General features: G+C 42.9%; 2 protein-coding genes across 4 annotated transcripts in view; both read right to left on the minus strand.

Annotated features, from left to right (window-relative positions):
- bmp2k (BMP2 inducible kinase) overlaps window positions 1–6,511 on the minus strand; it is a 65,537-nt gene extending 59,026 nt beyond the window's left edge. For 2 of the 3 annotated variants that reach the window (XM_076270113.1, XM_076270112.1), the window contains exon 1: window positions 5,434–6,511. In XM_076270113.1, the coding sequence (XP_076126228.1) occupies window positions 5,434–5,584 (151 nt within the window). In that variant the 5' untranslated portion in view covers window positions 5,585–6,511. The remainder of the gene's footprint in view (window positions 1–5,433) is intronic. The other variant, XM_076270111.1, reaches the window with a different exon arrangement.
- A 3,806-nt stretch (window positions 6,512–10,317) lies between these two features.
- LOC143106401 (uncharacterized) lies at window positions 10,318–11,568 on the minus strand. The gene has a single exon (XM_076270673.1). It carries the CDS (start codon window positions 11,566–11,568, stop codon window positions 10,318–10,320), a length of 1,251 nt encoding a protein of 416 aa, XP_076126788.1.
- Between the last annotated feature and the right edge of the window lie 2,556 nt (window positions 11,569–14,124).

Here is a 14,124-nt window from a genome sequence, read left to right on the forward strand (position 1 = left end):
AACATGGCAATGGCAACAGGTTATGTGTTTTTTTTATTCACGTCTTTCATATTACTCGGCAAGTAGCCCGTTCACTAATGGATATCATTGAAAGTGAAAGCAGACGTGTGGTCTAGAATCATTGTGGAGACATGGAGAGGCTTGGTAGATATTATAAGAACCATTTTGAGAGTTGTTCATGCAAACAAAGATGTTTCCATTGATTATTTAAAAAGGGTATGAATCATTTTGGACTTGCCATTTTTCATAAAAAATGCTAAAAAAGATTATTCCATGTTTCTACCACATTGTCTTACAACATTTTGGCATGTGGTAGTGTCATTTTCAGTCAGAACAAACATTTTGGTCAAGAGAATCAACATTACATCAATATTTGCCAGGGGTATGAATAATTTTGTTCTTAACTGTATATACCACGAGTTTGGACAATCATATATTATTAGTATAATTCCTAGCCTGCCCATATGATACTTTATTAATGTTATGCCAATATTTGAAGTATCCAGCATATGAACATGGAGAAATTAAGGATAAAACTAGGTGTGGTTACTTTTGGACATTTTTATAGGACAAAAATGGCATGTGGGGTAGCTAGTTGGAACCTGAAAATCTATATGGGAATAATTCACTGTTTAATTATTTTGTGTACAAAGTCTCAATGTTAACTAGACAATATCGAGCAATAATGAACAATATCGGTGATGGTGCAGCAACAATTTGCCAAACCACCCTTCCCGAGCGGCTTCATGTAAACAGCCCTCATATGCCTCCCGTTTGCAGATCGAGGGCCATCGGGGCGTGTTGAGTCACGTCAAGTTGCGCCTCGCCTGGGCTGAGAGGTTTCAGAACATTAGCGTTCCATCAGCCCCGCTCCGACGACGACCGTTTAACTGTGACCTCGCGAGGGCTACACTCACTCCCTGTGGTCACACGCTACATTCTGTCTGCACGCAAAACCCCACACACCATGCAACACAAGAGGAGAGTCTCTCACTCACACAGGTAAACTACACAAACACACACTATGCAATGCCAGAGGAGAGTCACACACACGCACACACTTACTTCGGGGATGGACATAGTATACCAGAAAAGGTGAAGCAAGATATAAAACTTTTAATGTAATGAAATAAGCATGTGTTTACAGTGCTCAGACGGTCCGTGGAGTTTAGTCATGTGTGTGTGTGTGTGTGTGCTTGTCTGCATTGCGCATACAGCACTCTGTGATCTTGTGTCCATATTTTGTAAGCGTTTGTGTGCACAACATGCATATGTGACTGCCCCTAGCAGAAACTTTGTACTCCGGTGGTTGTTCCATGTTCCAAAGCTATGTACGTGTCTGTATCAGTCATCAAGCAAACTGGCTGATTCTGCAGTTTCATCATTGTTTCCAACCAGCTGTGTGAGACTTAAATATATGGTCCATGAAGTTGTAGGGAGAGCAGAAAAAGAGAGCGACACACACACACACACACACACACACACACACACACACACATACAAACACACACACAAACACACCCCAAGAAGGGGAGAGAGAGACAGAGAGACAAAAGAGAGAGAGAATAGAAGTGAGTGAGGAACAAAGACACTCCTCAGTGACGGAACAATAACTCCAAAGTGCCGGGTCAGCGTGTGTGCTGGCCGGGCTTTTCTGCCGCGTCATGCTTTCCCAGGCCCCGAGGCCATGCTGCTCCAGTCCACACATCACCTCCCCTACTCTTAGTCGTCCTCACACATGCCGTGCACCACGCTCCAGGAGGCACACGCAGGCGCGCTGACCAGGGCCGGACGGCACAGACAGTCCCATCGAGCAGCCACCGCGAGAGTGTACCTAACGTTCAAACCTGCGCACACCTTGACAAATTCAGTGTACTGCCACATCAGACCAGGACACTGAGTGCTGCAATAGCCAGCTCCAGACACACCTTTCAGTGTAACAGTCTAGAGTCAGCATCTGAGGCTTGCAAGAACTGACCTTGACTCAAACACTGCAGTGGATTACTGTGCACACACACACACAAGCTCAAAGAGAGAGAGAGAGAGAGAGAGAGAGAGAGAACGCATACGCGCACACACACACAAACACAGAGAGAGAGAACACACACACACAGAGAGAGAGAGAGAGAGAGAGAGGAAGTGAGAGACAGGAAGACAAACATACATTACAATAGATGTGTAGTTGCAGGTTTCTTTACAAATAACTTGGTTGTTTCAGTCAGAATGTGTTGCTGCCTATGAAACAAAATGTGCATAAAGTGTAATGTTTGATCATTAGCCTGAGTATTTCTGCATTTGTTTGTGTGTGTGTGTGTGTTTGTGTGTGTGTGTGTGTGTGTGTGTGTGTATCGCTGCCCTCACAGATGCATCCTGCCCCAGTCTCTCACACATTCACTTCCGTGCCCTTGTCTTGGGCCCTACATGTGTGACCCTCTCCATTTGACCCCTCTTCCGGTCACATCGGACCTGTGACAGCAAGGAAGAGCGGCCTTGCTGATATGTCCCTGACATGGACGGTGCACATCGGAAATGGACCTCTCGCATCGGGGTGGTCACTGACCAACAGGGAGTAGCCAGAGCTGATAAGACAGACTGACTGCCAAGTGCTGTTCCATACAATCCTAGTTCTGGGCCCTGGGCTCTGTAAAGCACTTTGAAGCCGTTTTTAGTGTTAACAGTGACACTATGTGAATCAATAAAATTGAAATTTAATGTACTCATTTGCCCCAGTTTGGACTAGCCATGTGTATAAATTGCACTTTATAAATAAATGTCCTGTTGCTTGCCTTGTCTCTAGAATTCAGTTAAAGCTGCTGTCAAGAATTATGAAACAGGCATTGCTGTCACCATAACTGCCAGTGGCTATCCCCCCTCTCTCCCCATCCATTCCTCGCCCTTCCTCCCTGTAAAGGAGATCTCTCTCTCGCTCCCCCTCTCTCTCCTTTCCTCACCTTTGTGACCCCAGAGGTCCAGAGAACACAAAGAGGCTCAGAAGATGGTCGTCCCACTGAACCTACAGCAACCGTGGGCAAACATTTCTGTGAGACGTGGCGAACCCGCAATCCAACACACAAGGACACACACAGTCAGTTATGCAAGTGAGGAGCCACAAACTACTTCCTAATGTCAACTCAGATCTGAACACTGGCTAGGCAGAGCTGAAAAGCCGTTACACAAGTTCAGCCGTGGCATGACGGCGGATAAATGATAGGGCTTGTTATCATTTTCACAGGTTCTTTCCCTATTGAAGATGGAGGCCTTCAAGAGCTAGGTTTACAACATTACAATACCAATAAAATACAGAAATATTCTACATATTTGTTCACATTATTAACAGCATTCCATTCCAGAAAAAAATTGCTGAGGTCACTCAAAAGGTGTTGCTATCACATGAAGATAGGTCATCATGCATGTGACATCTTCGATTTTTTCCCCCCGAGAATTCCAAGTCCATCACTTAAAAATTTACATGACACTCCATATTTGAGTTTCTGTATATTTTGAAGGTTTGCCACCTCAAGCTCATGCTTGCAAAAGCTCAAGCTTTTGCCACCTCATGCCAATCAAGCTGGGGGAAAACACACAAATCCATTGTGTTCGCAACAGTCAAAGGCAAAAGACATCTTCTCCATTTTGTCCCGAAAACATGTGATTGCAAGTCAGTGTCAATGTCTGCCCAGATACCACCACAGCCTTCTGCCCATGGCGAACATGACGGAGCCCACACATAGAAACAACACAGTGTGCCAACAGACACTGACTCAATCCAATCCGAACAAGTATGACAGGTTTTCTTGTTTCTTGTTGCTGTGACCAATGGCACAGGAGGATTTGTAGCCAACAGAGAAGCAATCAAACCTGCTTCCAGTGTGCAGGTAAAGCTCTCCACTAACAACAGACCATGGCAGAGTTTAAACCAGAGCTCCCTCAGGTTAAATTATAGCTGCAAACAAAGTTACATAAAGACACAGCCCATGATCATTGGGAAAAGTTGCTTATTTGAGCTCAAATTTGTCAATCAAATCATTGCCCTCCATTCTGTGCTCCCAGGGAGCATGCTGATTGGCTGAAATATAGTATGGCTCAGTCCGAAACCCTTTGTTTTCCTTTTACAGAGCCAGAACTGTGTACGAACACAGAACAGAGCAGACAGCTAGACCCAGCTTAACCCAATCACAATGTGGCATAATCATCCCATTACGGTGATCTGACCATGTGACTATCAATAAACTCCACAGTTTGTTTACACTTGCCGTACTCGGCACAACTATTGCACCTAAGTATGCATCAGATCTGTTTCTGGTGAAGAAATGTGGTGAGGCTAGAATTTTAGACTTGAAATAAAACTAGAGAAGCTGTAAAGAACACAGGCAGAACAGATATCTGCTGTATCAGGACCTGTTTCAGATTCAGGAAAACTAGATCCACAAACACATTCCGATCATAGACGTGTGCGTACTTGTCCTTATTCAATTTGCATTGACTAACATTGAGGTACATTTCATATCACATTTAATTTAACTGTGCAATTGGGACTTGAGTGAGCATGCAATCCTATTGTAACCAAAGAAAGTGTGTGACACGTTATGCATTAGAACGTTGATGGTTCAGCATTCTGAGCAACCTAGTGTGTGTGTAATTGGTATCTACTATGCTGGGGGGGGGGGCTTACAGTAGGCTAAGCCACAAGTCTGACAGTTTGTATTATATATAAGCTGGGTAATTGCTGGCTTAGATAGATGGCAACGTTTATCTTTGCGTGTCTGGGCATCACTGTGTCTTTCAATTAAAAAAAAACTTGTTGGCTGAGATAACGACTTATCGTGGTGTATGGCAATGTTAGGGTAGTTGGATTCCGAGGCTAGAATCGCTTCACTCCCCAGGAGAGCTCCTGAATTCTGGCTAGGGACAGGTAAAAAAAAAAAAGTTTAACTGGACACCGAGTGGTGGTCAGTTGGGGGATCCATATCAAAAAGGTTCACAAATGATTGCAAAAAAGGTTAGGTTTGACTCGCAAAGTTAATATTAGTCAGCTAGCATCTTGGTAAGGGTCAATACCCATGACTTGTCACCTGTTGAGTCTTGAGGTACATGTTAACCCGTAGCCATTAGCTCGTCAGTTCACCCAGGTTATACGCCCATCTGCTGTGACCTGGTTGTTTCTGGACGCGCCTATCGACGCTGATCAAAATGGACAGAATGATCATACATTACGAAATTAGACAGCAAGAGAGACTAGGGAGAAAGGCGTTACCAACCCGCAAATGCCGATGTAACGCACATCACGAAATGTTACAGTGGAACAAAACGTTGGCATACCTTCAGGGTTTGCCTCTATCGCGGTTGCCTTTCATCCTACAACCACATTCCCAGAATACATTTTGAAGGGAACACAAATTAGAGGAGAATAAAACAAAACATATGCAAACATACCTTCTGCAATCAGTTCATCCACGGTGACCTGGTATCGGCCGACAGCAAACACCTTCCCGATGTAGTTTGTGACTCCCGTGCCCCCTCCGGACCCAGAGCCACCTCCCAGTCCGCCGCTTTCCGACTTTGGCATTCGAGAAAACTTCTTCATTCTTGATTCTGATATGAACTGTCCACTTCTTCGACCGTGCTCTTTTGGGGCTGTTACTGACAGTACCGAGACGCAGAGAAATGTTCAAACTTGCTCAGCTACCTTCTCATCTCCAGTCTTTGTCCTGCATTCTCTCTGCGACCGACTTCTTGTGGTGCCGTTGACTTCAATCACTTGAATGTCATGGCAGAGACTCTAAAAGATGTAACTCGTTACCGACTAACGATATATTGTACCAGATGCTCACAATATTGGCAGATTTGATCAAACAAACCCAGTTAGCAAGGACGCTATCTGCTACACGATAAGCTAGATAATGTCCACCACGCTGTCGATTGTAACCTAGCAAGCTAGACAGACAAGGCTAGCAAGCAGACAGGCGTTCAACAACGACCTATCTGGCTGGCTAGCTAACGTTACCCTGCAGCTGAGGGTGCGACAAACGCATTAAAAAGGCATGCCCAAAGACGTATACAATTCTCAAATAAGATGACAGAGAATCGCCACTACCCGCAAGCCATCTGCAGGTAAACGACACTGTGCGACAGGGGGTGTGTTACAAGGCTACGCTAGTTAGCTGGGAGCTAGCAGACTCACAAAAATACTGCCTACCGCGAGTCAAGGAAACACCTCCTTCCTGCCCCACGACTTCCCCACTACCCCTTTAGTTAGCTTGCTAACAAGCTAGCGAGTTTACTGGTTTATGATCTGTTGTATCCCGCTACAGAGACAATAATGATGATATCATAAAGACGCCTTTCTCAACAACTCAAGCGTTGAAAAAAAACTTTTCTGTACAATCTGGACCAGCAGAACTGGCCTTCCGATCCACCGCACGTTTCCCTTGTCCAGTGTCCACCTCGTTAAACTTCGAACTCTCGTGATTCGTAAATGAGTGGGAGGTTTGTTCCAATGACAGACTCAACAAGGAAGAAGAGGCCACGACGTAGTCACTATGTACAACAATAAATGACATTCTCCTCACACCCACCCTTGATGGAGTAGCGTACACTTGCGCAAATGGTCTCTCCTCGCCCTTATAGTAGGCTACCCATGCGTGAAATCTACAATAACTTTATGAAAATACTGAACTATAGTTTTGAATTTCACACAGCAATTCAAAACATGCCCATGCCATTCCAATGGGAATTGTGTGACCTGCACAGCAATGACCCCTTCACTCCCCCTCAAAGAGCACAACAAGGAGGACCTCGGAGTTGTTGTCTGTCTTATTACTCTCATAGCCTGTTGTATTCGGCGCCCGCCCCTGAGCATGAGGATGTCTGGTCCTGGCAGTTTCTCTGTTCAAAATCTTAACGATATTCGATTAGTCTCATTCAGTCATTTGTAAGATGCGCTGAAGTCACAGAAAGTCTTCACTTTTGCTGAACTAGCCCCTCTCTCCTCTTTCTTGCACTCTGTTGCATTGCAGAAATTAGCCTATATTGAAGAGGCCTACCACTGAATTATTTCATCATTGAGTTTTTAGGCCCTGCATTAATCTGACATTCAATTAAAACATTGAAAAGGCTATTTCAGCGGTGTCAATGAAGATTTTTTTTTTAATGTTCAGATTTTTACAATTGTGTTTACATAGACTCATTATAATGTCAGCAATTCCAGATTCACTATAAAATACAGTTTTCTTACAGTGTTGTGATTTATCTCGATTTATGATTAGGCTACCTGCCCGATAATGCAGTTGACGCATAGACAGTAGTTAACGTTGCCAATATAGCCCTATAGCGCGCTCGTGTGGCTGAATGTATTCTACAGCACCCCCTTAAAATATCCATGCCGCCATGTTCAAACACAATCCACATCTTCATGCTGCTAAAATGTTGTGTTTCATCATTAGCTCCACCTATACAGAAATAACTGTGTCAAAACTACAGTTTGTTTGAAATTATTTGCTGTTTTATGCAGGAGAAATATTTTGAACAGATCTGACTCATGTGCCAACTAGTGAGTTTGCCCTCAAACCAAGAAAATACATTCTCACCCAAAACTGGCTTTGGAGTTTGTGTCATCATAGGTGTTCAGAAGACATGGAATTGCAATAGCCTATTACATTTTCATGAACTTAACTATGGTGATACATCTTATAATTATAACTGGGCAATGTTTTAGTTCGACATGTAAAAGCCATTTACACATAGTCAGGTAGAACTTTGTGGAATTTAGGCATGTGTGACATAAGGTACTAATGCATTTTTTTGCATAAATTGATAGGTAAGGGGGTGTCCTTTCAGAATCTGACGGGTGCGGCACCCTTGAGCATTTTCTTTAAAATGGCATCACCTGCCACACCCCTTTCTTGATCATAGGAAATCATCTAAATAGACATTAAAGGAGAATTCCGGTGTGATATTGACCTAAAGTGTGTTGAAACATGATACCGAGTGTTAACGTATATCTCATAGCCCATCTCGGCTTGTCCCCTGCACTCCAAAATCTGGCGCTAGTTAGCCGATGCTACCAACAGCTTTTTCAAAGGTGGTGTTTCGGCATCGGGCTAGCCATGCAAATAAATCACTGTTTTACACCATTTACAAGGCTCAATGTATCTCCACACTTCATTGGTAGACTTCCGAGGGCCCTGAGATTTAAAAGGAGACATTGAGAACTTTGAAAAAGCACTGGTAGTTTACTTACAAGACGATTTATGCAGACAGTATCTTCACGAAGTTTAGCGTTTGCAGCCATCTTGAATTTAGTCACGATAAGTCCAGGACAAGTAAGAATGAACAGGTATGATAAGGGATCAGATTCCAAAAATAATTCAGTGGAAATGCATGGATTCCAGTGGCTGCTACTGGAATCCATGCATTTCCACTGAATTATTTTTGGAATCTGACACAATCTGGAAGTGACACAACTGGTTCAGACAGGTGATGATATGCTATTTGTATTTTGCTCTAAAGTCATCCAGGTCAGGACTTTTTCCTGCTTATGCAGAGTTAACAAAAAGAATAAAAAGACCAGACAAACACACATATTTGAATTCAGTGTCAATACTTTTAACTACACAGTACAGACAGTACTAAACATGCCTAAAGTTGATGGCAATAAACGTAATAGCAGTACATAGCAGCTACACAGTATCATCATTACACAAGGCACTCAAAATATGGAAAAACTGTGTTAGTCCCTATGGTTACATACATGCATAGTGGATGCTCTGAAAGGCACAGTTTCGTAAATGCAACACAGATGGAATAGGAATGTTCATAGTGTCCACTTTATTTGGCATACTGTCATGTTCCCCATTGACCATAGCCACTCTCCAGTTTCTGCACACTCGTTAGTTACTAATGTTCATAAATACACATACACACACACACACACACAGCCCATACATATCATTCATTAGCCTACTGTGTTCTAGTGCCCTGGCCGATTCCTATTTAGATATTCCTATTTCCCCAATATATCACAGTTAAGCACACTTTCTGTTAAGTACAGTGAACAAGTAACATTCAGCATTACAATATAAGCGTCTCTTGAACACTTTTAGACAGTCACAATAGTCTACATTGGTACATTCATGCCTAAAATATAAACTCAGACGTTTCCCAACTGTAACCACATCGGTTGTTGAAATACAGTCCAGAATGACCCATGTGATATCATGGTGCGACAGGATTTTCAAGGCTCAAGGTTAAAAACTGCTAAATTATTATTTTATCATCAAAGTGCATCAAAATATATCAATCAGTCCATCTAAAAGTATATTAATAAATAATACAACACTAAAAAATGGAAGTAAAAATACAGATAAAAGTGCTAAATTTGACAGTAAACCTGATGCATGTGTGGCCAATTTGGTCAGGTTAGTGTAAAGAGAGGCAGCAAGGTGATATTAAGAGTACATTTCCAGTATAACACGCACAGTAAATTACAAGCAGCCCAACACTGGTAACCTTGTCTTCAATGTGGCTGAGACAAGGGAAATGGTGGTGGACTTGAGGAGGGCCAGGCCTGAGCTAAATACCCATTTCAACACGGTGAGGAAGTAGAAGTTGTTGAGAACTACATTTGGGGACTGAGGCTGTATACAAGAAGGGTCAGAGCAGATTTCTTGAGAAAACTTAGGTCATTTAATGTGTGCAACAAAATGTTGCAGATGTTTTATCAAAGTGTTGTTCCAAATGCAAGTTTATTTTCTGCCATCGGCAGTAGCATTACATCCAGAGACACTAATTGGCAATTTGTTTTAAATGTTTTTCTTTGTTTTTGAGTTTCACCAAGTATAGTTCTGTTCTGTATAAATCATACAATCATACATACGATGATGATTAAATATAGGCACTGACTGGGTATTAAGAAGGTACTTAAGAAATTACCTGACCAGATAATTAAGTTCTGCTTTAAAATTAGCAATAGGTCCATATTTATATATTTCTTGCTCCATATTCTATAAATGCTATATGCTACGCTAATACATCACATTTACTTAAGCTAGGAGTTGGAACTGTGCCTTCATCTGTTGAGAACATACTGTAGTATTACCATGCTGAGGAGCTTGTAAGAAATTATATGAAATCGTATTAGTATGCACACATTTAAAACAATAAAACAATGACGCAAGTCTGAATATTTGGTTGAATAAGTCCTTTACATCCCTATTTCTATTACATACTCTTAACAATTTTACTCACTCTCTGTAAATCATGTCACTGTCAACATTCGTGTCATCTTCAATACGATCTCAACTTCATGGTCCTTTTCTCTCAGTACAAGAGAAGAGAACCCATCAGGCATAAGAGAGAACTGCTAATGAAGTGCACTCCTGCAGGCTTTGCGCCGTGATTGTAATTCTGCTGTTCTCTGTACTGTTTCTTTGCAACTTCCTGAGTGTAGACCGTATAGAGCTTTACACATTTACGAGCTTTGAGCTGCTCGATCAAAGCCGGATAGCCAATCTCCAGGATGCTGACCACCTCATCATGTTCCTCTTTCTTTTCAGCTACCTTCTCCTCTGTTTCGTTTTCTTGCCCTGCCCCTTTCTTCACCTCCTGAGAAGGATTGGCAGCATCCTCAGGCATCGCAGTGGTTGACGGTGCTCCAGCCTTGGTCATGTTTTGGGATTGGGTTTGATTCCCTGTGCGCTCTGACTGTAGCAAATCCCTTCTCTTCATACAGGTGCTCATATAGTTGCCATAAGACTCTGGAGGAGATTTAAGGAGAACTAGAGGACGGTTATCATCATCATAGCTGTTGGTGCCACCAGAACTGCTGCTGTCGCCAATACCTTGCTGGGCCCCACTGCCAGCGCTACTTTGGCCATGGGTGTGTGTGCGCTTGTTGCTGTTGCGGGTCTCCTGGGACCCATAGTGTTGGTACATGTAGTGGTTGTAGGAGGATTCCTGATTTGAGTCGTGGAAGTGGTAGTGGGGGCGCGGGAAACTGCCCAAGCCATAGCCCACAGCCATGCCAGCCACAGCCCCAGTGCCAGCTGCCACCACAGCCTGTCGGCCAAAGCCCTGAGACTGGACAGAGGGATTGTAGCCCATGCTCTGCACTTTGTGGGCAAATGGAGAGCCACCCTGACCATAGCCACGGCCGTAGGCCCCATAAGCGTAGTTCCCGCTGTAGCGTGGACTCATGATTTGGTTGTTGGGATTCCAGTAGGGGTAAGGGTTATTGTTTTGTTGGCGCCAGTTCGTGTTTGTATTTCGAGTTGGGTAGTGTTCCCCCCATCCACGCCCACTCAGACCTTTCACATGCTTATTAGGAGTGGAGTATGTTGTGGACTTTGATCCTGTCTTACCTCCGGAAGAGGAGGAGGTTCCTTTAGATGAAGAGGAGGAGGTTCCTTTAGATGAAGAAGAGGAGGTTCCTTTAGATGAAGAAGATGAGGATGAGGACCAAGAGAACCAACCTGACTTGCTTCCACCCTTCCACCCGCTTCCCCCTTTCCCCTTAGCACAAACATCGACCAAGAGGGCCAAGCACAGAGTCAGGAAAACAGCATGCTTCATGTTTTCTGGAGACAAAACACACAAACGCAAACACACACACACACACACACACACAAACACACACACACACACACACACACACACACACACACACACACACACACAAGATACACAATAGCCTAAGTCTGAGTATATACAACAAAATCATGTTCACAGATATCTGACCAACAGTGATTTTTGAATATATCATAATATATATATGATCAATGAATATATATGTACTGCATATATGGCTACATTATATTTTAATACATTTTATATATAAAAGTATCTATTTTATACTGTACACAATACATGCCTTTTGCAATATTCACTTTAGTTGCCTACATTGCTAACACATGCCTAGATATATTATTATTGAGAGATGAATTGATAAATGAGTAGCATACATCATTTTTTAATTATTAATCCCTTTTCCATTCTTTAAATGTATAGCTAAATCACAGACACACGTGCACCATTAACCTCTACTTGCATGTTATCGACTGGAATGATTACATTTCCAGACTTTCCTTCCCTTTATGTGACTGACACAATTATGGTTTGATATCATCTAAGATGCAATGCTCAATGGGTGTGCCAGGAAGAGAGGAAGAGAGATGGATAGATAGATAGATAGATAGATAGATAGATAGAGAGAGAGATAAAAAAAACAGATAAGCAGAGAGATAAAAATACTTTCCTTGCCTTTATGTGACTGACACAATTATGGTTTCATATCATTACCTAAGTTGCAATGCTGAATGGGTGTGCCAGGAAGAGAGGGAGAGAGATGGATTGAGAGATAGAGAGAGAGAAAAAGAGAGAGAGAGAGCATACCCCATAGCCTGTATTCTATATTCGCCTAAATAGTGCGTGAGAAAAACAATCACACACAAATTACAGACTAGGCTACCCTGGTAGACTCCCCCTCTAAGTTATCTAGCCTACAGGTTCTATATTTGTTGGCATGCTGTGATTATCTATCCTAGGCCTAGCTATTTCACTTTTTCAAATAATTTTGGCACATACTGACATTCGTTTACCTTTAGATTTGAGGAGCGTCTTCTCTCTCGTTGTGTTTGGCCACAATATGCTTGACAATATGCTTGTCAAGGGGAGACTGTAGTCCACAGAAGTTGCGTCATCGTTCGATCTAGCTTATGCATCAGTGCCATGGGCGTGGGCGGAGGCGGAGCTGCTGATGGCATGCCGAGTGGGTGAGGACATGCAGTCTGTGGACCCCGTGAACCCCTCTACAATCCCACTGAATCGGTCTCAGTCGCGTTCCGTCTACATCACTTTCTGTGCAGATCTGATTCGTATCCAGCAGAGAACGTCTTGTATTGCTGATTTTACCTACCTCATGTTTGCCTCACCAATGCTAGCCTATGGTAGCGCAAATGTTTTGGCCAGAGTATAGCAGCATATCAGCTCCGACAACGAAGAAAGAACTGGAGGATTATGCAAACGAATTTGATCGATAAGAACAAAGACGGAAGGAGACTGCAGTGATACTGGGTACAACTGAAGTTTGGACTTGCGGCACCATGGACAGCGCCATGGTTGATCACAGCGAACTGCATATTTTGAATGCAACTGATGGCAGGATAGCATAGGCTATATTTAGGACCATGATGATTTGTTCAACTTGAAAATACGGTCAGAGAAAGTAAAAAAAGTGGGACACCAAGGATAAAAATAAATGAATTATTAATTTTGGATACCAATGCAAACACACTAGCAGAGGCGCACCTTGTCAACAGGCAAACCAGGCAACTGCTTGGAGCCCCGAGCCGCTAGGGGGCCCCGACCTGGTCTCAGCGCGTTTGCCTGTGGGTCAAGCGAGAATTTCGTCCATAGAGATTGAATGATGTATTTTGCGTGCTCCTGCCCTGTTGTACAAACAGTAGGCTACATCTGTACATATGTAGGCCCTATGCTATGGCCTTATGAACAGCGGATCTGTGTTCAAAAAAGTTCAAAGAATCTGCACATATTTAGGCAACTGTGGTAAATGTCAATTGAGGGTGCAGTGATGACGGATCAACATCGGATTTTGGCATTTAGCCTACTCAATGAAGCTATAGTAGGCTAATGTTAATTGGCAGAAAGATTGAACATGGTTTGCTACATCTATACGACAGTAAACTTCAGCTAGCTAGCGGCAGTTACAACTAGTGAGATGGTTAACGTTATGTTTGTATTAGGGCTGTCAGCCATAACATGTTGATCGCGATTTGTTAGATTGCCCGATTGACGCAAAGTGCGTCAAAAAACACACCCTTTCTTCTTTGTTACATTGCTCCGGAACTGTTCATTGCAGCGAGATAAAAACTCTTATTGTGTGACAGAGCAGAAGTGGGGCTTTCCAACGAGACTACGCACGTGTCTGTACGATCAAGTATGAAAATAAAAGAAAATCATGAAATTAAATCAAATTGCATCATATTTACAGTCTATACTTCTCTGCGTTCACCTGCTCACCCATTACTATCGTTTGAATTACTCGCAAACCCGTGATCGCATAGATATGGCAAGCATATCAGATTAAAGAGGAGACACAGGGCTATCCAC

The sequence above is a fragment of the Alosa pseudoharengus genome, unplaced genomic scaffold (genome assembly GCF_046254945.1).
Source record: "Alosa pseudoharengus isolate Yale_2024_CS ecotype anadromous, Long Island Sound unplaced genomic scaffold, YU_APseudo_1.1 YU_APseudo_1.1_scf_6, whole genome shotgun sequence".
In the NCBI taxonomy this organism is placed as follows: Eukaryota; Metazoa; Chordata; class Actinopteri; order Clupeiformes; family Clupeidae; genus Alosa; species Alosa pseudoharengus.

Excerpts from the sequence above, each read along its gene's own strand:
- LOC143106401 (XM_076270673.1), bottom strand. The coding sequence starts at position 11,568 with ATGAAGCATGCTGTTTTCCTGACTCTGTGCTTGGCCCTCTTGGTCGAT.